The sequence below is a fragment of the Sus scrofa genome, chromosome 13 (genome assembly GCF_054392235.1).
Source record: "Sus scrofa isolate SSC_HxYL_T2T_F1_AM1 chromosome 13, Sscrofa_HxYL_maternal_Yorkshire_Landrace_v2.0, whole genome shotgun sequence".
Classification (NCBI taxonomy): Eukaryota; Metazoa; Chordata; class Mammalia; order Artiodactyla; family Suidae; genus Sus; species Sus scrofa.
Window position 1 is genome coordinate 89773201 of NC_139395.1, and position 23478 is coordinate 89796678.

The 23478-nt window shown below is 49.8% G+C and overlaps 1 protein-coding gene across 1 annotated transcript in view; it reads right to left on the bottom strand.

Moving 5' to 3' along the window:
* Positions 1 to 23478, bottom strand: part of RAB6B (RAB6B, member RAS oncogene family) — a 62814-nt gene that overhangs the window by 26356 nt on the left and 12980 nt on the right. Inside the window, exon 2 of the mRNA XM_003132428.6 lies at positions 6439 to 6497. Within this exon, the coding sequence (XP_003132476.1) occupies positions 6439 to 6497 (59 nt within the window). The remainder of the gene's footprint in view (positions 1 to 6438; positions 6498 to 23478) is intronic.

Consider the following 23478-nt stretch of genomic DNA (forward strand, 5'->3'; position numbering starts at 1 on the left):
CACTGTCACTTGGCTGTTCCACCATTGCTTCTCACTCGACTTTCCAGTTTCTTTATACTGATGCCACCGATACGCTCCTGGGGCATCTGGAAACCCAGGGTCCACTCAGGCCTCTCTCCCTCTTCTGCACCTCACAGACCTCCTCTATCCACTCGCCCCTCCCACTGTCCTGTGAGCCCAGGCCCAGGCCCAGGCTTGGCCCAGGCCCCTCACTCACGTCCCACACAACCATGCGGGACTGCTCGGTGACATTCCTCCCTCCCCAGCCCTGCCCTTCCACACAAGTGGCTGCATCCAAGTCTGCAGGCCCTCCCTGCAACTGCTGTCCCTGTCCCAGTCCAGGCCTCCAGACCTGTCTCCTGCAAACTCTGGGGTCTTTGATCCCGTCGGTGTCCACCTTAAGAACCCCCCAGTAGCTCTCCATTTCCTGTGACATGAGTCTGAGCCCCTCTAAGCTTCTAGGGCCTCCACAGCCCCATCAACTGGGCCCGCATAACCACTGGAACAGCAGGCACAGAGCCTGGTGCCCGCAGTACATTTAGGAGTCTAGGAAAATGTTTTTTAAGTTTTTAAATTTTAATTTCTTTTAAAATCAGAAGAAAAAATGAATATAATGATAATGTATAATAATGAATCCAGCCTGCACTGTAGTCATCTTTAAAACAATACAGTTATAAAATAGAATTTATACAGATTATATATCGTTGTATATATATAATGTTTTTTAATGAAGGAAAGGGCAAAGTACCCATGAAGGCAAAAGTGCCCAAGGCCCATGAAAGTCAAAATATAGCCGGGCCACCAGTCTCTCCACGGCGCTACTGCTACCCTCCACTCATACAGGCAGAGCCCGCCCCCTGCCCTGCCCCCACACATGCGCAGCACTGGGTCACTGCACCTGGGGCTTCCACAATGGCTTTTCCATCAGCGGGCAGTTGGGCCTCCCTCTAATGCAGTTGCCTCAAATCTTCCCTGTCCTTTCCTACTCAGTTCCCACCCTCTCCTCCAGAAAGTCTTCTACACACACTAGAACAGCCACTGATTCCTGCCGTGTCTGAAGCTCCATGCCCTCAAGGGACCACAACACTCTTCAGGAGCTTCACTTGTTAAGGGAGGATGGGAGGGTGGAAGGAGGAGCAAGGAGGTACCTGGGTGACAACAGCCATGTGGGTTACCTTGTGGGCTCCATGTTAGCTCTCCAGAGGCAGCCCATGCTCCCCGGCGGCAGCCATGTGAGGCCCATCCCCTCACTTCTACCAGTTGCAGAGCTCAGCTTGGCCACCCCACCATGGGGACATTGAGCTGGGTTGAGTGCCAGCAGAACACGATGTGCATCGGGATGGATATCATGCCTTGTGCCCCAGGGCCAAGGGCCCAGCTGCCTTGCCTAGTGCTCTTGCAGAAAGCAGTTTGGCTCCTCTGAGTCTCCTGCCTCTTGCTGAACAATGCTCCATACTGTGGCCACAAAAGCCATTTTTGTTGGAGTTCCTGTCGTGGCTCAGGAGTTTCCGTCGTGGCTCAGTGGTTAACAAATCTGACTAGGAACCATGAGGTTGCTGGTTTGATCCCTGGCCTTGCTCAGTGGGTTAAGGATCTGGCATTGCCGTGACCTGTGGTGTAGTTTGCAGATGCGGCTCGGATCCCGCATTGCTATGGCTGTGGTGTGGGCTGGTGGCTAGCTCTGATTAGACCCCTAGCCTGGGAACCTCCATATGCCATGGGAGCGGCCCTAGAAAAGGCAAAAAAAGACAAAAAATAGTAATAATAAAATAAATAAAAGTCATCTTCATTGGACCCTGTGCATTGACCCGTCCACTCTCATCTAACTGGCTGTACCCTGGGCACCACCCCACCCACCAGATGGAAGCCTCTTTCCTGGTGTCTCCCTGATGCTGTGGGATCTGTGCAGGCTCAGTCCTCTCCTTACAGTGACCCACTGACAGAAGGATGCTCAGGACCATCATCATCCTACCCCTGAAGTCCCACTCCTTTCCTGTTCCCTGGCCCTAGCAAGGGAGGCGACCAGAGAGCAGTATTCATGAGTGTGAGGGTGGGTGTTAAAGGAAGACATTCTGGCTTGACCCGTCCCCAGGTCATTTTCCCTCACTGCACCCCACTTCAGGCCCATGAGCAAAGGTGAGAAGGGGGCACTTTAGGTGTGGGGCCCCAAGCCTGGCAACCTCCAGACCTCCTGTCTAAGTCTGGCTGGACAAACATGAGCAGAAAAAGAGACTTCAAGGCATTCAACCACACATAGACTGAGCACAGCCCTCACACACCATGATCCATCACAAAGGCCCCCTCCCTGAGCACCTGGGATGCAGTGGTGTGTGGCCCAGTTGAAGCTCGGTGCCCGTGAAAGGCTAATCCTACTGCAGGTTTGAATCAATGGGGTGACAGGTGCTGGTTTGGGGGCGGGGGTGGTGGGCTGAGCAGTAAGATGGGCAGCTCCGTAGAGTCAATGACCAGACCCCAGGATCTATTTACTGATCATTTTGAAAAACTCTGTAAGAACAAAAAGGACTGCTGCCCAGATAGGCTCCTGGGGAAACATCTTCCCCAGATGGGATGCTGGCCCAGCAGCATGTGATAGGCCTGAAGGGTCTAGAGCTTGGAGGGTCCATGCTAGGGGCATGTGGGGCAGACCATACTGAGGCTCAGACCCAATGGGATCACACTGGGAGGTGCTGGGACACTGCAGTGGGTGGAAAAGTGTCCTCCTCTGACCCCAAATTGTTTGAGCTGGAACCTCAGGATGTGACCTGGTTTGGAAAGAAGGTGTTTGCAGATGTAATTAGTTAAGGGTCTCAAGATAGAAAATCATCCAGTATTGAGGGGGGCCCCTAAATCCAGTGACTGGTGTCTTTATCAGAAGAGGAGGGGGCACACAGGCGCAGAGAGAAGGACATGCACAGAGGGAGGCAAGATTGGCGGGGACCGCCAAAAGCTGGAAGTGGCAGGAAGGATTCTCTCCTGGGCCTTCAGAGGGCACAGGACTCTGCTGACTCCAGACTCCTGGCTTCTGGAATTGTGAGAGAATAAATTTCTGTTGTCTTAATCTACTTGGTTTGTGGCAATTAGCTACAGCAGCCCCAGGAAGCTAATAACGACTCATGGGTGAGTGAGGAACACCTCAGGGCAGCTGCCAGATCACTGAAGGGCTGAGAGCAACTCAGGCAGCCCCTCAGCCTGTGGGACACAGTGGACATAGTCATGCTGTCCCCTTTCCGGAGGTGCCATATGTCCCATGGAGAGCCCAGGGCATTGGCAGGTGCAGCTGGGTGAGCCCCAGCAGGAAGGGACCCACTAGGCTGCTTTCCTAATTTGTGCTGTGGTGAGCGGTCCAGGGACTGGCTGGAGGCTCCAGCGTTGGCTGAGTTCATCTCAATCATCTCTGAGATTTAAAACATGCTAACGCCTGAGCCACCCCCCAAATAGGTAATGCTAACGTGCAGCCAAGATGGGGGGGGGGAACCTGGTGAGAAACTTCCAGAAGACTGCTGTTCCCAAATCCTCCCCTTACCCCCAGCCACCACCTGCAGGCTTAGTAACCTCTCATTCTGGCTCTACTGCAAGGTTTCAAACAGGTGGGGCAGCCTTGTTGGGCTATACTGGCTGATAAGCAGGCACTGCGAGCAGGGGGCGGGGTGGGGGAGTGGTCACTGTGCAAGGGGACAGCTGGGAATATCCCCCAGAGCACTCGGGGATCTTGTCTACTTTCCAAATATCTCTGCCACCATGTCAAGAAAAAAAAATACTCCCCCTCTCCATCTCCAGAGAATTCATTAAGATGAGCCTGTGTGTGCACAGAATTGGAGCCCCAGCCTCCCAGTCCAATTACCATTTTAGAAGGTACTGAGAAAGAAACTCTACCTGTAGCCAAAAAAAAAGTCAGAAAAAGCCTGCAGTGGGGAGGGTACTTGCTTCCTTCTGGGCTTTCCCCACTTCCTGCCATGACACTGACATTGGGCTACTGTGGCCACTTAGTCTGATGGGGTCTGAAAACCAAGGCAGATAGTGTTTCTCGAAGCCACTCTGGTGCCATCAGGCCCTGACACCAGCTGTGGGCAGGTCCTGAGCTGGGCCCACAAATCCGAGGGGTTCTGGCCTCAGCCAAGCCCAGAGTCCATCCAGGAGCCAGGGCAGGAGGAGTTCCTATGAGCTGGAAGGCCAAAGGAGCCCAGAGGACAACACGGGGGAGAGGGGGTGTGGAGGGGTGCAGAACAGAGGGAGGGCCCCAGCCACACACGATCATGTGCTCTTAGCCTTGATGAGTCAGAGGAACATTTTGCAGCAGAGCAGAACAGCAGGAAGGACATTTCAGCAGAGGAGACACCATGAGCCAAAGCCTGGGAGGTGACACTGGAGATGGAGGTGGGCTGAGATTTTTGAGGAACTCAAACAATATGGGGAGGAATTGAGGCATTGATCCACATCACTGAGGATCACTGCAAAGGCCCTAAGGCCACCTGTCAAGAGCACCAACCAGCCAAGAGTGACACTATTATCAATGGGATATCAACAGGAAGTATTATAAATAACTTAATACGAAAAAAAATCAAATAATCAAAACAGTATCTCACACACACACACACACACACACACACAAACACACACACAAGCGAACACCAAGTCAGACTTGAAAACCGCAATCTGTTAGAGCCGTGACCCAAATGCAAAGCAAAGCAGTAGGATTCGCCTTTTGGGGAAGAGAGGCGTCTGGCAAACCCACCATGGTACAAAGCCCTGGCCTGGAGAAACTCAACCAAGACAAAGTCGGCTGAGAGAAGCATCCCAAAGCCGACGCCCAGGTCTCTGCACATCACTGGCGGTCCCATGTTCTTACCCTTCAGTCAGTCCTTACCAAGTCCACCAAGCTATCTGGCATTTCAGACAACAGCAGAGGAAAAACAGGGATTTAGAAGGAGGCAGAGAAGGGGGCTGTATTTGGGACAAAGATGCTAACTGGTCCAGAGGGAGACAGACAGACTGAAGGGTGGACACAGAACTGCAGTGTGCAGTGAGTCGTGCTCTGCATGCTCCACAAGTTCAGGAAGGTGGAGGACCTCTTGGCACAGCTGTCCCCAGTGTGTTCTATAAATAGTTGTCCTTTGTGGACTCGATGACAAAAGGATTCCATGACCAAATACATCTAGGAGATCCTGCATGCCACACCTCTTTTTCAGAAAATCAAAACCATACATTGATATAGTAAAGGCCCTGAGAAGTCCTGCAGGAGAAAAGTCGATTTGTTTTTGCTCACCATGTTCTCTCAATCTATTTTTTTCTCACATAATACATATTAACATCTCCTTGCACTAGTATCTTACAGAACCCACTGGCTCAGAAATATGCATTATTCTTTGTCTCTGCCTTAAGGAAGAAAACAATATATTTTTTCTTAAAAAATAGTTGAAATGATTAAAGTTTGGTGTTAACAAAACTTAATATTAACAACTCTATAGCTGCGTTAACAGCTGTAGTTGCAGGGGAAATTCACTTTATTTGCACAAGCCTCCCCACAACAGTGGTGCCAGGAAAGTGAAATGTTACTGACCCCACCTCCGTTTGACTCCAGACCCCCCTCAAGAGCCAGAAGCCACACAGGCCACCCCATTCAGCCTCCTGCCCACATTGAGCAGTGCAGGCCTGTCACACCAGCCCCTCCAGGGAAGGAAATGCCCAGCAACCGTGTGTGTGTGTGTGTGTGTGTGTATGCATTGTGTTGACACATGCGTGCACTGTGTGCATATGTGTACTGTGTGTATGTGCATAAGTGTGTATATGTAAGTGAATGTTGTACGTATGTGTATGTATTGTGTGTATGCATGTATACTGTGTCTATTTGTGTGTGTGTGTGTGTGTGTGTGTGGATGTGTGTTTATGGGTATCTGTGTATGTGTGCATGCATGCGTATGCTCACACGTATATTGTGTGCATATGTGTGTATTGTGTGTAGTGTGTATGTGTGTGTATTTGTGTGTGTGTGTATGTGTATATACTGTATTTGTGTGTGTGTGTGTGTATGCACACATGAAGGGCCAGTAAACAGCCATGCTCTTCTGCTCTTTCATGTCCTTCGTTTTGCGTCTTACCCATCCTTCTCCATATCATTATCCCCAAGTAAGCAAACACCATAATGGTTTAGACCTGCCCACAAAGGACAAGAGAACAGACTGAAGGTGGCCTTTCTCTACTGGAAACATTTCCTTGCCAAGGTCTGGATCTTCAGAAGGGCCCAAGGTCCTTACTGAGTTGGGACCAGTGCACAGAGGGGAAGCTCCTCTGAGGCAAGACAGATGCCCTGGGCCCCGGGAAAGTCCCACCCTCATCTCAGCACCAGCAAGCCCAGGAGGGTGGCTGGCATGGTCTCCTGGCAGCTGGCAAGGCTACAGACACCATGGGGCTTGGTTAGGGGGCAGGGACCCTGGAGCTCACCTGGTACGTGTTGTCGAAGCTGTCATACATGAACCGTGTGATCAGAGACGTCTTCCCGACTGTGAAAGAAGAAGAGAGCAGTTCAGCTGTAAACCGAGCTGGGCTCCTTTAACGTATCTCATATGACAAAACAGATAATGAAACAAAACAAGCTCAGAGAAAAAGATGAGCTATAGTAACAGAAGCGGGAGGCGGAACCTCCAGAGAGGGACCCTGAGTCAGGGTGGCCGAGTCTACACAAGTGGGTGGGGGCTGCACAGGAGCTCCCACCAGGCACCAAGGAGGAGGCCTCCCCCTGCCCCATGACCTCTTACCACCCCCATCCAGGTCTTCTTTGACCCACAGGAGCCCAAGTGCTGCAAGAGCCACAGATGAACAATCAGAACAAGTGTGTACATTACAAGATGCTCCTGTCACATGGCCCACATTTGCCTGGAAATACTCCCTTGCCATTGGTCACAGGTCGGGATGGAGGCATGCTCCTTTATGTCTGGCCTGAGGACTGGTGAGGGAGGTGGCTTTCCAAGGAACCAGGGGGCAGGGGAAGTAAATGGTTCATTCCTCATGTCTCTCACAGGCGGGACTATTCTTCATAACCTGTGCCTCACTGTCCAGCTCCTCATGGGATGTTTAGCATTCCTGGACCTCGCTGGGTACATGCCAGCAGGATCCCCAGTCATTGTGACAAGCCTGGACTCCCGTACACATGTGCAAATGTCCTCTAAGGGGCAGGAATACCCCCATCTGAAAACCACTGGGATGTCTAAGAGAGCCAGGAAGTCTCTTGGGAATCCCATAAATGCTGCTAATTTCCCAAACTGCAGAGTTTGGCTTCTGACCTAACCCTGTGCAAGTCCCTTGGGGCCTGACAGTGGCAGAAATGCCTACTACAGCATCTCAGAGCATCTGGGAGGGGAGGAAGGGGGATAAAGGAACATTTGTTAGCACAAGCCCAGCAGGGAGTGTGCTACACTGTCCCACCATGTCTCTGCCACAGCCCTGGGAGGCTCAGAGGGGTACTAGGCCAGCTGGGCTTGGCTTAGAATCCCTTCTGCTCCAGGCTGCTGGAGACACATAACCCCGGCAGAGAAAGCAAAACACCAGAGCCTGAGAGTTCTCCGTTCTGTCTCTGCCCAATTCTCAGACGAAAGGAACTGGAGGCTGGACATGGTAGGGTAGCTGGTCACTGCCTGGGCGCTGCCAACAGGGCTCTTCTGGGAAAGGTCCTTTTCCAGTCTGGAAGCCTCAGTAATGCCCCAGCCTTTTTAAGGAGAGGGCAATCGTCTTCTAGCTAGAAGGAACATCTGACACAGCGTGTTTGGGGCAAATTTAGATGCTCCATTTTTTTTCTTTCTTTTTTTTTTTTTTTTTTTGTCTTTTTGCCTTTTCTAAGGCTGCTCCCGCGGCATATGGAGGGTCCCAGACTAGGGGTCCAATTCGAACTATAGCCACCAGCCTACACCAGAGCCACAGCAATGCGGGATCCGAGCCGCGTCTGCGACCTACACCACAGCTCACAGTAACGCCGGATCCTTAACCCACTGAGCAAGGCCAGGGATTGAACCTGCAACCTCATGGTTCCTAGTCGGATTTGTTAATCACTGCACCACTACGGGAACTCCTAGATGCTCCATTTTTAACCCAGAATTGGTGAACTGGATTTTAATCTCAGAGGGGGTACTGTTAAGCTGTGTCATTTTGAGGTGGTCTCCCCTCCTCTGGACCTCAGCATTTTTTTCTTTTTACTTTTTTTTTTGTCTTTTTGCCTTTTCTAGGGCTGCTTCTCGCGGCATATGAAGGTTCCCAGGCTAGGGATCTAATCAGAGCTGGAGCTGCCGGCATACACCAGAGCCACAGCAACGTGGGATCTGAGCCGCGTCTGCAACCTACACTACAGCTCACGGCAACGCAAGATCCCTAACCCATTGAGCAAGGCCAGGGATCGAACCCACAACCTCATGGTTCCTAGTTGGATTCATTAACCACTGAGCCACGACGGGAACTCCCTGGGCCTCGGCATTTTAAAACAGGTATAACAACATCAAAGATTTTAAAGGGCAGTAGTAAGAGTTAAATAAGATGATAAAAGTGCCAGGCACATAGGAAATGCTTAAAAGTGGAAAGAGGTAGCAGGTAGCTGTGATAGCTGAGGCAATTTTCAGAATACCAGATTGAAAAAAAAAAAAAAACCATCATCACTGTTGTATAATAATTTGACTCCTCCTTGGTTCCTGGGTGAGCATGAAAGTAGTGCCTTTGTTATTCCTAAGCGCCTTGATCACTCCAGAGCTTATGCGAATGAGGGGGCTCCTGGTTGGCCTCCTCAGGGTGGAGCTGTGCCCCCAAGACCAACCCTGTGATGAGAGGCAGGGGCTCTGAGCCAGCACCGCTGCCCGGAAGGAAGGGAGGGTGGACATCGAGTTCAATCAGTTGCTGGTGTTCAGGCAATAGTGCCTAAGCCATGAAACCCCAACCAGACCAAAGGTTATGGAGCTTGCTGGCTGGCGGTCACATCCATGTACCAGGAGGGCGAGGTACCCTGACTCCACAGGGAGAAGGCAGCTCGGCTCCAGGCCCTCCCAGGCCTCGCCCTTCATGTCTCTTCCTTGGGCTGCTCCTGATCTGTACCTTTCATAGTAAAGCTGTAATTGTAAGCAGGGTGCTTGCCTGAGTTCTGTGAGTTATTCTGGTGAACTATGGAACCTGAATAAACTGAGGAGGTTCTGGGGAACTGAGAAATAAACTATAACCTGCCTTATCAGTTAACAAAGGATGTCAGAGTCATCAGTGACTGCAGCCACTGGCAAGGGTGAGCGGGTGAGCCCTGCGGAAACTCAAGAAAGAAAGAATACCTGCCATCTAGCCTCCATCAGAAGGCAGCCACTCCCGAAGGTGAGCCCTGAGGCAACTCAGGCTGTGAAAACACAGGATACTGGCCCCAGACAGCAGAGATGCATATCAAAGGAATGATTTGGGTGAGTCCAGACCTTCCCACCTTCCCATAGAAAAGAACTAAATTCCTTAACTTAAGGTATCTGATTTTCTTTTATTAACAGTCATCTTTTGTTCCTACTAACTGCCCTTTGTGTCAAAATTCCTATATATCCCTCCTTGCTTCCTTGGAGCAGTTTTCCCAGGGTTACATGAGATGCTGCACCTCTTTGGTATAAGTCCTCATTTTGCCCCAAATGAAACTTAACTCTAGGGAGTTCTCATCAAGGCACAGCAGAAATGAATCTGACTAGGAACCATGAGGTTTTGGGTTCGATCCCTGACCTTGCTCAGTGGGTTAAGGATCTGGCATTTCCGTGAGCTGTGGTGTAGGTCCCAGATGCAGCTCAGATCTGGCATTGCTGAAGGGCTGCCTGAGTTGCTCTCAGCCCTTCAGTGATCTGTGGCTCAGGTCCCATGTTGCTGTGGCTGTGGTGTAGGCCGGTGGCTGTAGCTCGGATTGGACCCCTAGCCTGGGAACCTCCATATGCCACAGGTGCAGCCCTAAAAAGCAAAAAAAAAAAAAGGAAAAAAAGAAAAGAAACTTAATTCTCAACTTTTAAGTTGTGCAGATATTTTTTTAGCCAACAGAACCCCCAGAAATGCAGGTATCCCTGGGGACCCCACTCACAGCTGATGCCTGAAGTGGGCGGCAGTCTCACTGGGGACTGTGCCCTTAAACCTGAGCAATCTGACACCAGCTCAGGGTAGGTGGCACCAGGACTGAATTTCAGTACACTTGCTGGTGTCAGAACAGCACCACTGCTCTTCTGAATCTCTCTGGGATAAGCAGTAACACTCCCAAGATCTCCTATAAATTTACCTGGAAACTGCCCTTTATGCTTCTGATAGAAATTAAATCTTTTTTTTTTGGTTTCCACCAGCCATTTTACTAATCTCCCTGGGGCTACAGAAGCACAAGGCTAGTAAGAAATTAAATCTTAAAGTGCTTTCCAATTGCTTTAAATCTCCCCTTAAATTCACATGAAGGTGAGAAGCGGGGGCTTCTACACCTGGAGGATCTGCTCTGAGGCTCTGAGGCCACAAAAAGGACTGGCTGGGAACTGCTTAGGGGACCACAGAGTGAAAAGTGGAGCAACCTGGAGCTAGTAGGCAGATGATGAAATCAGGGAGTGCATGGCATCCTCCTTTTCCAAGAGACATGGAAAGTTCCTGCCTCCTCGGGAAGCAAGGCTCTGCAGGGCCCACAGGGAGCTCCCTCTGTGGTGACATACAGCATCCTATACCTTGGGGAAAGGGTTGGGGAGAAGGTAGAAAGACTTCTGCAACAGGCTCTTCCCTGGGGCAGCAGGCAGGGAGGAGAGGGAGCAGAAGTACCCAAAGCCACTAAAGGAACAGGGGGCTCATGGAGGAGCTGAGAGATTAAAAATTCCTGAAAGAATCAAAACTACAATGATGTACCACCTCACCCCATCAGAATGGCCATCATTAACAAGCCTACGAATAACAAATGCTGGAGAGGGTGTGGAGAAAAGGGAACCCTCCTGCAGCATTGGTGGGAATATAAACTGGTACAACCACTATGGAAAACAGTACAGAGATACCTCAGAAAACGAAATGTAGAACTATCACATGATCCAGCAAACCCACCCCTAGGGATATATCTGGACAAAACTATAATTCAAAAAAGATATGCACCCCTATGTTCATTGCAGCACTGTTCACAGTAGCCAAGACAAGGACACAACCTAAATGTCCATTGACAAATGAATGGATTAAGAAGATGTGGCACACACATTCAATGGAAAACTACTCAGACAAAAAATGAACAAAATAATGCCATTTGCAGCAACATGGATGCAACTAGAGATTCTCATACTAAGTGAAGTCAGAAAGAGAAAGACAAATACCATATGATATCACTTCTATGTGGAATTTAAATTATGGCACAAATGAACCCATTTTCAAAACAGAAACAGACTCACAGACATGGAGAACAAGGAGGTTGTAGTTGCCAAGGAGGAGAGGAGAGGGAGTGGGATGGATGGGGAGTTTGGGATTGGTAGATGCAAACTATCATATTTAGAATGGATAAGCAATGCGGTCTGCTATATAGCACAGGGAACTATATGCAGTGTCTTGGGATAGAACATGATGGCAGACAGTGTGAGAAAAAGAATATATATATATATATATGAGACTGGGTCACTATCCTGCACAGTAGAAAATGGCACACTGAAAATCAAACTATATATTAATTAAAAAAACCCAGAACCCCAAAACAGAAAAAAGAAAAAGAGAAAGAAGAAAGGAAGGGAGGGAGGGAAGAAAAGAAATCTCTGCAAGGCTTCTCTGCCAAGTTCCCCTTCTCAAGGCACAAGCCACAGCCAGCAGCTTTGCACTGGCCAGCAGGGTGACCACTAGGCGGAAGAAGAAAATCCCAAGGCAACAAGTCACGTCTTGCAACTCTGCAAGAGGAACTTTCAGGTGTGGGGAACTGGCCGGTGCCAATATTTTCTGAGCCTTCCCACAGTCACCGTAAGAGGCAACACTTGAAACCTGTATTTACAGAGCACGTGTCAGGCACACCCCTAGCGCTGTGCCAGGCACAGATCTACACCGTTGCAGTAAACAAAAGGGACGGGACACCTCCCTGCCTGAAGGTCGCAGGAACTCTGTGCTTGTTGCAACACTGTACCAAGCCCTTAAGACCACCCTGGCAAGTTCTCAACTCCGAAGCAGGTATCACGATATCTGCATTTTATACAAGGGGGAAAAGAGCTGAGCTGGGCCAGGATGAGGTGGCCAGACCAGGGACCGAGCTCCTGTCCCTGACATTCCTCCATATCTTTGGGTCATACTGGGTTTCAGGATTCTGCCAGGTCATTATTGCCACCACTCTGGCTGTCATGGAGCTCTGGGAATAGCTTTGCCAGGCCAAGGAGGCTTTTTCTTGGGATGGGTTGGAGGCGGGGGCCTTTCATTCAGGCAGTGCTTGAACCCAACCTGGAAGGTCAGAAACTTGGAATTAAGGAGGCTGTAGGGCCCAAGGATGGCTCAGAAAGCAAGGAGGGGCAGTTTGAACACTGCGGGCCCAGCACGCCAACTGAGGCCTGGACTGCATGACAGCCTCATTATTGAGCAGATGCAAAAGGAAAGGATTTCTTCCCATTCTTCTAGGCCAGTTTTTCTCATTTCTCAGAGCTGAAGCCCTCCTCTTCTCTGCCTCGGCGCTTCCCCAAGACCATCTGTACTCTTTCCACAGCTGCCAGGACAGCATGGCTTAGACCCTGTGTCAACCTATCAGCTTGGTCTCCTTGCTTAGGGCCCTCCAGCTGCTCATCCTTCCCCATGGCAGGTTAGTGCACATCAGCACTGCGGCCGGTGTGTCCTGTCCCAGCCCTGACGTGAGCAGGACTGACCGTGGCGCCTGCACCCCAACTCATGGCCCTGGGGCTCCAGGGCAGGGCTTATCAGCCTACAGAGGACCAAGCTGCCCTCAAAGCAGAGCTCAGGCACCAACGGCCAGAAAGATGCCTCCATGCTTTGTCTTTAGAGCTCTGAGGAAGAGCTTTATAAAGGAGCCCCTTGCCCGCTGCAGCTGTGGCATCACAAAAAAGAACTGGGTGGGTAAAGGGCCACCCTGTGCCATGTTCCTCTCCCACCGAAGGGCAGAGGCCACTTTCTCACCCCACCACTGCCCTGGGTGGAAGGTGCTGGAACCTGGAAATGGAGAGCCTGCATGGCCCATCGACCTGGCCACTCCCTATCTCACAGCCAGCACATGAGGCATGACCCCTGGGCTGGGCCAAGGGGGGGCCCCAGAGCGCTGCGTGTTCAAGCAGCTCAGACAGGACTGCATGGCAGGAGACCCTCCCCACTGAGGCCCTGGCCTTCCAGGGGCCCCTGCAGCCTGTGGGAGGGCTGTCCTCCCTCGCCTGGTTCTGTCCTCAAGGTCACACTGCCCCACTTCTGTTCTAACACCACTGCAGCAAACCGAAGCGCTTTCCCAGGGCAAAGACTCAGCTCTCCTGGAAGGATTTTATTAAAAACAAGCAGGCAAATCATTACTGAGCTTTTTTTCTCTCTGCTCATGGCTCAGCAATATTCTTGTAATCTTCTGGTAGTTTAGTCCCACATGATTAAGCAGAGAGATGTGTTTTTTTCCTCTTTCAAGCAAATGAGGGTGAGAAAATTCATTCCTGAGCGCTTATTAGGGGCCTCTAGAAAGGAGTGGTGGAAATGCTAAAATGTTACTGGGCTTCTATTCAGTGCCGGACAAGAAATTCCTAGGTTGTCTCATTAATCCTCATCACGATCCAGTGGCGTAGGTCTTAGCCCCAAGGTCACAGAGCCGGGAAGCCCTGGGGCTGACGTATAAACCCAAAAATGACGCTAAAGTCTCTGCCTTGTGCAGGATATCGCGCTGGTTTATCAGGGAAAGGTCTGACCAGCAGCAAAGCAGATCACGAAGGGCAGGGGCAGGGTGGCTGGGCAGTCAGGAAGGCTGCAAGGAGGAGGAGGCAGGGCAGCTGCTGAGGTGGGGGAGGGGTGGAGGAGAAACAGGGATTTCAGGCTGAGGGAAGAGGGAGCCACCGCATAGAGGCAGGGAGATAAAAAGCTTGTAGGAAGAGATAGGAAGCAAACAAGCCAGGTTATGGGGGATGAGGGGGCAGCAACGCAGCCACCAGGAGCCCCAGGGGACACACTTAGAGGCCTCTTCATCCACATCTGAAATTGTCTCAGGAAATGGGACCAGACCAGGTGTATCAGGAGAGGGGTAAGGGACAAACACTGTGCAAAGAAGCTCTGGGTGGCCGGAGGGTTGATTTAAACCAAAATCCATCTCTGAGGCCAACTGTGGTGGGAAGGAAGGGACAAAGGCAAGCCCGGTGGGGGAGGGGCTAGATGGCCAGGCCATGCGGCCACATCAAGGAGCATGGATTCCCTCCCAGGAGCTTCAGAAGGGTCTTAAGCAGAGAGGCGGTGGGAACAGGTGCGGTCATTCACAATGTCCATGATGGCTCACAAAACCTGGCCCATCCACGTGCTCTTCTTACAACACGCCACTGACACTGTGGGGGGGGGTACATCTGGGCCAGCCTGTGACTGTGGCAGAAATGCCACTGTGTGCACCTCCAGAGGCGAGGCTGGCAAAGGCAGCATGGCTTCTGTCTGGAGTGTTCTGACTCCCTGACACTCCAGAAGCTTCCCTTCAACCCAGCTGCCATGGACTGTATGACAGCCTCATTACTGATTAGATGCAAAAGCAAAGAATTTCCTCCCATTCTTCTAGGCCGGTTTTTCTCGTTTCTCAGAACAGAAGCCCTCCTCTACAGGTAGAAGGCTACCCAGGTAGCAAGAAACAGAGGCCCCAGCCAGCAGCCCTGGGGATGGCCGAGATTTCAGATGACTCGAGCTCCAGCTTTGGAGCTGTCGAGGTGGAAGAGAGACACCCTTTCCTTTCCAGGACCTGCTCAAACTATAGATTCCTAAGCAAAGTAAATGTTCTCATTGTCTTGAGCCACTGAGTTTGGGGTGCTTTGATACACAGCATTAGGTAATCAGAGCTACAGATCTGTGCTTTAGGAAGAAGACATACACTTCTAAGGGGGGAAGGACTTATAGGGCCCAGATAGGGGCAGGAGAGCAGAGAGTGATGGTGGACCTCAGTTAAAGCAGAGGCCATGGAGTTGTAGAAAAATGAAAAACAGAGAGGGGTGACAGGACCCAGTGATGGGCTGGATTCAGAAGAGAGCCTAGGATGCCTCCCTGACACCTGGCTTCAGCACTAGCATGTAATGGAGCCACTCCTTGAGTCCAAGCAAGCTGGACAAGAAGCAAGGACCAAGTCATCACCCCGGATTCGAGTCACCCTTAAAAGCTTTCTTTAAAACTGTCAGACCAGGGGAGTTCCTGTCGTGGCACAGTGGTTAACGAATCCGACTAGGAACCATGAGGTTGCGGGTTCGGTCCCTGCCCTTGCTCAGTGGGTTAACGATCCGGCGTTGCCGTGAGCTGTGGTGTAGGTCACAGACACAGCTCAGATCTGGCATTGCTGTGACTGTGGTGTAGGCTGGCAGCTATAGCTCCGATTAGACCCCTAGCCTGGGAACCTCCATATGCCACGGGTGTGGCCCTAAAAAGTCAAAAGACAAAAATAATAACAATAATAATCATTCCATCTCATGAGCTGAGGGTCTAAGCTTATTTTCCATTATTGACCTCACTGTGGAAGTCATTTCTTATCTACGTATTAAGCTACAGGCAGAGGAGTCTTGCAAACTTGCGGGCTATGTGATGAGCTCAGTACCACCTGCCCTGAAAATTCCACCCATGCAGGGGGCACTGAATGCTAGCCCTTCACAGTCAGCTGCCAGCACCCACCAGGACCTCACCCATGGGGACCACTCACTTCACCAGCCTGTGGAGGTGGAAAGACCTCCATGAGGGCCAGAAATGGGGTAAAACATGAGGCAGAGGATAAGAGATTAGCTGGAGACTTGGGAAAGGGTCTGCCAAGACCTGGCCGTGTGTGCCCCACCCACGGGGTCTCCCCTCACTGAACTGAACCTGACCCTTGTCCCACAATCTGTTCTTGGCCACACACTCAAGCTTACTGCCCACACCAGCTTGGGGGTGCTCCTGGGTGGTTGGTGGGGTACTGCCTGGTCCTCCTGTGGGTCACAGAGCTGGGTCCAGACTGGGAGGCAGGGAAGATATTGTGGAATTCACTGCCATCTCCAGGCCCTGGCGGCTGCCCACCTCTGGGTCACCTGTGTGTTTATGAGTGTGGTCCCCATGCCAGGAAAAGGGGCTCTGCATCCTTGGCCCATAGATCCCAACATCCAGCCCAGGTCAGAGACCATCTGCAGCTGCCACAAGGTGGCCTTTAGGGCTGAAAAGGCAAATACACTTCCTCAAGGCTCAGGCCAGCAACCCAGTCCTAGGATGGGCCCAGCTGACTCAGATATGCCATCAGCTCAGCTTCCAGGACACAGAAAGGAAATGCTGGGCAGCAATGGGAAGGGCCCTGCCAAGGGGCCTTGTCCTCATCCTGATGCTGTGAAGGAGGCCAGGCCATTGGGTTCCGGGGTCCAGGGTCCCTGCTCCACAGAGGCCTGGGGAGAGGACACCACCATTCCCCTGCACCCCACACCCCTCACCCACAAAGCCCCCATTACTGGCCCAATCATGGAGTACAAAACAACCAGCCCCTGGGGTGACAAGAGGAACAGCTAAAGACAGCAGCTACAGCTGTCTGATCCTTGTTGCCTTTTGTTCTGTTTTCCCAAACCAGAAACCCCAGCCCTGTCCGTCCTGCAAGGTGGACAAGCATGAGGGCTGGGGTCGGGGGGGGAGGGAGGGGCAGGCTCCCGCTGCCACACCCCGCCCTGCCATCCCATGCTTAGAAAAGCAGCTCCAGACTAGGGCTCTGCCAGCTCCTACCTGAGCCCCGAGGGGCCAGCTGGCTCACTGTAGGCTAAATGAGGAAACACGTGAAAATCCCATTTCAAACCATCCCCCCAAAGACTCAGACGGTAATTAAGAAATATGCAAAGCTCTTCATTGGACACTTTAATTAAGTGTGTTAATTCCCTCTGCCAGAGGATGCTCAGCCACCTGGGCCTCACCGGGGGACTTAAGGAAGATAGACCAGGGGAGGGAGGAGGGGAGGAAGGACCGGGAGGAGGGGTCTCGGGCAAGTGGTGGGGGCTGGTCTGGCCCAGGCCCTTTCTCCTGCTCCAGTTGGGAGCCTGGCCCATTCCTGACCCTCTCACTTCCCCATTGTCCTCCACCTGCCCTCATTTCCTCTGTCTAAGCCCAGTGATGCCAGGAAAGCCTGCCTTGGGTCGGGGGCTGTGGGGTGTCATCCACTCCCCACCACCCGAAAATAAATCACGATGCCAGGAAGCCATTCCAGTGAGGTCAGGCTAGAGGTCTTTGTTTTGTTTTGATTTGGTTTTGTCAGGCTTCGCCCACAGCATGCACAAGTTTCTGGCCCAGGGATCAAACCTGCGGTGACAACACCGGATCCTTAACCCAATTTGCCACCAGGGCACTCCCTAGGCTAGAGGTCTTTAAAGCCTGCTTCCACTTTGAGGCTAGTGACAATGCTTACCAAGCCTGAAAGGCAGCTGGATGAAAGGACCAAGGCTGTGGACAGAGTCTCTCTGACCCCTGGGCCTCACCAACCTTCAAACATTTCATTCCATCCCTGCTCCCATCCCTACCCGGCCTGGAGCCCTGAGAGCCCAAGAAGGGGCTGTGCTCCTTCACTGTCTGCTCTGGTGGGAGGGGCAGGGGGGCATGGACACTGGGAGGGTGCACAATATGGGGGTGCCGGCATGACTGCTGTGGACAAAGAGTGCTCCCTCGCTCACAAATGACAGTGCGGGTTAGCCTTCTCCTTTATTTCCCCCCAAAAGGATCACTGGTGACTTTTGAAAATATAACTGTTTAAAATAATATCAGGATATCAGCTACGTATCAATAACAATAGCGATAGTCACCCTGTTCCTACTGTGTCTGGGCAGGTCCAAAGTCATCCTCCCAGTGCAGAAGCCTCTCTGGCAGCTCTGCTGTAGGCATCCGACCTAGCTTCTCCCATCAGATGCACACGTGAGACTCACCAGAAATGACTGACATGACTCTAGTAAGGTGTGGGATGGCCCCTGGATTCTGCACAAAGGGGCAGCCATGATGTGGGTTTCAACGCCAGCCTCCGCCAGTACCCAGCACAGGGACTGTGTCTCCCCCTGAATCAGTTCTGCTGTGACTCAGGCTGCTGTTCCAAGCCTGGTTCTCTGCCCCTCCCAGAGACTCTGAACTCCCAAGTCATTGCTCTGATACATTATTTGCTCGAATCAGCTGGATAGCAAGAGTAAATTTCTCTTATTTGCAACTAAGAATTCTGACAAAGGATAAATAAGCTAAAAAGAAGGCTGGAGCAAAAAGTTTGTTTCATCTCATAATATCCACCTCATAACATCTTACCCAGTCATTATAGTCAGGCAAAGAAATGACCTGACCTCCCCGGTAGTCAAAGGAAAAAAGATTCACAGTGGTCATAAAAGCAAAAGAGTTGCTAATAATGAACTTTTTATAAGAGTTGGACAGCAGGAAGTTCTTGCAAAGAGTTTGAAGTACAGAAATCATGCAGCCAGTTAAACGGTAAATGTACTATATGTTATACAATTTATTGGATGAATATCATGGATGAAAATCAAGGATGCTAACCAGACCAGAAGACCAGATAACACCCATTTCCCAAGCTAATGTTTGCAGTCATGAGCCCATATGTGTGTCCTCTACAAATAAGCAATTAAATGAAAAACCAAGGCCCCAAGACATTAGCTTCTGGCCAACATGGAGTAACAGGGATCAGATTTATCTTCTCATTTGAAAGAACCAAAAGACAGACAAAATATAAAAGCAATGATTTTCAAGACAGTATATCAAGCAATGAAGGACAGGAAACACTAAGAGATATGAAACAAATGCGATGAGCCCCCAGCTGCCCCCAAATTGTTGCCTTGAGAAAAATCTCAGGGCTACAGCACAGGGAGTGGGGAGCATGTGGAACCTGGAATATTCCCCAAGTTGAGGAGATAGAGTTGGGAGTCCAGAGAAAGCAAGGCAGCTAGAGTTCACAAGACAGAGCACAAAAGAGGAGGGAGGCACAGAGAGAGAAAGCTAGAGGTCTGCAAAGAGGCTTCCTTACGTCTTCAGCTGAGGAGTGATCAGCAAATGTGTGTAAAGAAACAGCTCAAGACTTGGGAAAGAACTACCCAAATGGATTAAAAAGGAAACGGTGCCTGGTATCTACACAGGCCTGGGGATAGTGCCTGCTCCTACAAGCCAGAATGAAAAGCTTCCTCATTTACGGACACTGGCGAGAGAGCTAAGAAGGGCTATGCCTCCATAGTGAGAAATAATTAGCTCTAGATCGAGCACCATGCCAGTCTCAGCTAACAAATCCTAAGAAGATTAACAGGCATACAAAAACTATCCAATACATAACAAGGCAAAATTCACAATGTCTGGCATCCAATAAAAATTTACCAGGCATTAGTTCCCTCATGCTGCAGTGGGTTAAAGATTCAGCATTGTCACTGCAGTGGCCCAGGTCACTGCTGCAGCGTGGGTTTGATTCCTATCTTGGGAACTTCCAAGGGCCGTGGGCATGACCATAAATAAATAATTAATTACTAGGTATGAAAATAAACGATCCCGAATGAGGAGAAAAAAAATCAATTGAAACCAACCCCAAACTACCACAGATGTTACAATTACCAAAGACATTAAAAAAGTTATTATGACTGCACTTTAAATGTTCAAAAAGTTAAAAAAAGAGATGTGACTCAATTATACTTTAATTAAAAAATCAACTATAATGAAAAAGAGCGATGTGGAAGATATTAAGAAAGATACAAATCACCCTTTTAGAGAGAAAAACTACCATGTGGGAGATAAAAATATATATATATTACTTGGGATTAGCAACAGATTAATTCCAGATTAATTGCAGAAAAAAAATACTAATGAACTTGAAGACATAGTAATATCTAAAATAAAGCACAGAGGAAAAAAGACTAGAAATAAGTGATTAGAGTATCAGTGAGCTGTGGGATGCTATCAAGTGGACTAACACAGGTGTATTTGGAATCCTTGAAGGATTGTGGGGGATGGGGTCACAAATATTTTGTAGAAATAATTACTGAAAATATTTCAAATTTGAGGGAAAATATAAATTCACAGATCAAAAAGTTCAACAAAGTCTAAGTAAAGGAAACATAAAGGACACCACACTGAGGCACATCATAATTAAATGGGAGAATTCGTGATAAAGAGAAAAAAATCATAAAAGTAGTCAGGGAAAAAAGACACATACACAGAGAAACAAAGATAAAGAAGACAGCACTTTCTCTTCAAAAACAATGCAAGCAAGAATACAATGGAGCAAAATTATTGAAGTATTGAAAGACAAACTAGCAACCTAGAGTCCTATAACTCTCAGATATATACTATCTAAGGTCTTTCAATAACAAAGATGAAATAAAAGCTTTTTCAAATATTAAAAAGCTGACAGGATTCATCACCAGAAGATCCTCACATCAAAGAATGTTATAGGTAGTTCTCTAGGAAAAGTGAAATGACATCATATGGAAATGTGCATCTTCCTAAAGGAATGGTGAACAAAGGGGATGGTCACTACATGGATAAACTGGAAGATTTCTCTCATATCATTTAAATCTCTTTAAAAGATAACTGACTGTTTAAACAAAAATAACACAATATATTGAATTACAGACCTAAGAAAACATAGACAAAAAAATCTTTGTCACCTCGTCAGCAACTATGCAAACCAGAAGAAAATGAAGTGACATCTCTGAAATACTAAAAGAAAAATGCTGTCATCGCAGAATTCTATACCCAGCAAAACTCTTTCAAAAATGGAGGTGAAATAAAGAACTAGGTGCCAAGATAATTTCTTACAACACAAGAGAGGAAGTTGTCTGGACAGAAGGAGCAGGATACCTACACACTCAATTACACACAGTCAGTACACACCCCATACAGTCTGACAGACCTGGATGTTAATCCAGGCTTAGTCACTTATTCACTGTGTGATCTCTGCTTATTTATTATCCTCTCTGAGGCTCACTGTCCTCATTTGTACATGGGGGCAGAACTGCCTACCTCAAAGAAGTGCTATGAATCCCACAAGAGCAGTACAAAGTTAATATTCTGGGTGAAAGACATAAGGGAAGTCTTTGTACTATGCTTGCAACTTTCTTAAGCCTAACATAACGTCAAAATTAAAAGCTAAAGGAAAAAAAGAAATATGATGATTTTTAAAATTATGCACACACATACACATGTGTATTACATCCACGTCTCTTGGATTCTGAACACAGTCAAGAAATGGCTTGTTCTGATTAAACATGAAATTTTCCTAAGGAGCTAGAATATAACTTATATTTGGTATCAACAGTCTTCACAAACTTATCTGGGCACTGGGGAACTGCTGTGAGCCCTTCTAACCACAGGTCAGGAGATGGAGCAAGCCTGGACTGACTAGCATGGTGGCAAAACCACTACATGTGCATGCTCACTGAGATGCACGCGCGCGCACACACACACACACCTCAGCAGGTACCAGAATCCCGTGAAGCCCTCTAGTTCTCCTGTTGTCTCAGCTGTGAAACTGAGAACCTCATCAAGGATGATGCCTTTGGAATTTCCTGAAAACCACCTGAGATCTGATCACACAGCTCATGTGGGCTGCAGAGTTCCTCCCTTCCAAGGTCAGCCTGCCCATGGTCCAGACTCTCTCTCTTGAATACTCTTGTCAGAAGGGTCTCCCCTCCAGGTCCCACTAGCTTTGCATGCTAGCCACTTCCCACCCTTGCAGGGCACAGTTACCCTCTGTCCTCCATTCCCTGGGGGTGGCAGAGGAGCAGAATGTGCTCCATTCCAATTGGCTTGAGGCTAAGTCCAACTCCAGCCAGATCCTACATTGGCCAATCACATCACATGTCTGGGTAGTTTCATGGTGCTGTGAAGAACTCATTCATAGATAGGATGTGTATGTTTGAGAGAAGTAAGAAGCACATGCTAAATGCCCCCCACCAGCTGATCTTTGGACAAGGCTGGTGTTAATGCAATTTGATCGTTTATTTCACTGAGAGGAACTCTTGGCCCAGCCACAGCATGGAAGTTGGCCAAGTAATACATACTTGCATTTATACTTTTCTCCCCAAGGCAAACTGCTGATGGTGTCAACGTTAAAAGCCTCACTCACAGGGAGAGAAGTGGGACAGTGACAATGGGTGGACAGTGCACTGAGAGGCACGGCTTATGTTTCCCAGATGGTCAGCTGAGGTCCAGTCAGAGGGGCCTTGTGACAATGGACCCACAGCTGCCACCCAGGGGGGGCCAGCTGTGGCCTGACCATGAGACTGAGCTCACCTGGGCAGGTGGAAGGTAACCTCTAGGTCACAGGCTGGAGCAGGGCGCCCTTCAGAGGAAACCTGGGCTGGCCAGCCGTGAGTGTGGACAGTAAGCAGCTCCAGGTACCTGTACGGGCCCAGCTCCCCTTCCTGACCCCGCACACACCTCACACAGCATGCCCACTTTGCTCATCTTGCTATTTTGCCAAGGAGGACATGGGTGCAATCCCAAAGCCCCTGCACATCCAGAGCCAGCTGCTGAGGGAAGCATGTACGTGGAGACCTCCCCATTCAGTAACAGAATGAAGACCCCTCCTGTCCACAGACTCAAGAGCACCTGCTCAGGATTCACCAGGGAGTAGGGACAGCCTTCCAGGTGAAGTTTAGAGATGAGGACCACGGTCTCAGGGTAGAAAATGCACTCTAGATCACTGGGCCCCTGGCTCTGACAGTGGGCACAGGACCACCCAGCAGGCAAGGAGGACCCTATGTCTCCAGACCTTGTGGACCAGAGATGCTGCTGGCCAGGCACTGGGGTGGTCAGGCTGGGGGCATAATGAACTGGGTCCATATCCACGTCTGTCCCTAGACTTGGGTGCCTAGGTACCAGAACAAGGAGCTATAGCCAGGCTCACCTCTTCCCATCCCACAAACTCCGGGTCCTTGAGGAGCCCTTCTCCAAAGCAGCACCACAGAGGATGTGAGCCATTGAGGACTCTAGAACTACTCTTGTTCAAGCCTCTCACTGAGCTCAGAAGATGTGAAGGCAGAGAAGAGCAGACACTTGTCCAGGATCACAGAGCACCAGAGTCAGAGCCAGATAGTAACTCTCCTGGTGCATAGCCAAGAACTACACTTAAGAGGTTTCTCTGAGCCCATCCTGCTTCCTGAAGCCCCAGTGGAAACACAACATGGGAAGAGCAGCAGAGATTAAACTGCACTAAGGCCAGGAAGCCAGGCTCCCAGAAGATCACAGATCAGACTGGCCTCAGAATACCAAGTCATGGCAAGATGGCACCTAGAGATCATCTGATCCAGTCCTGCATGCAACAGAGGAAAAATCAGAGTCAGAAGGGTTTGCATGAGGTGCACAAAAGGAGAGGAGTAGCAGAGAAAAAAATCAGGGCCTGAC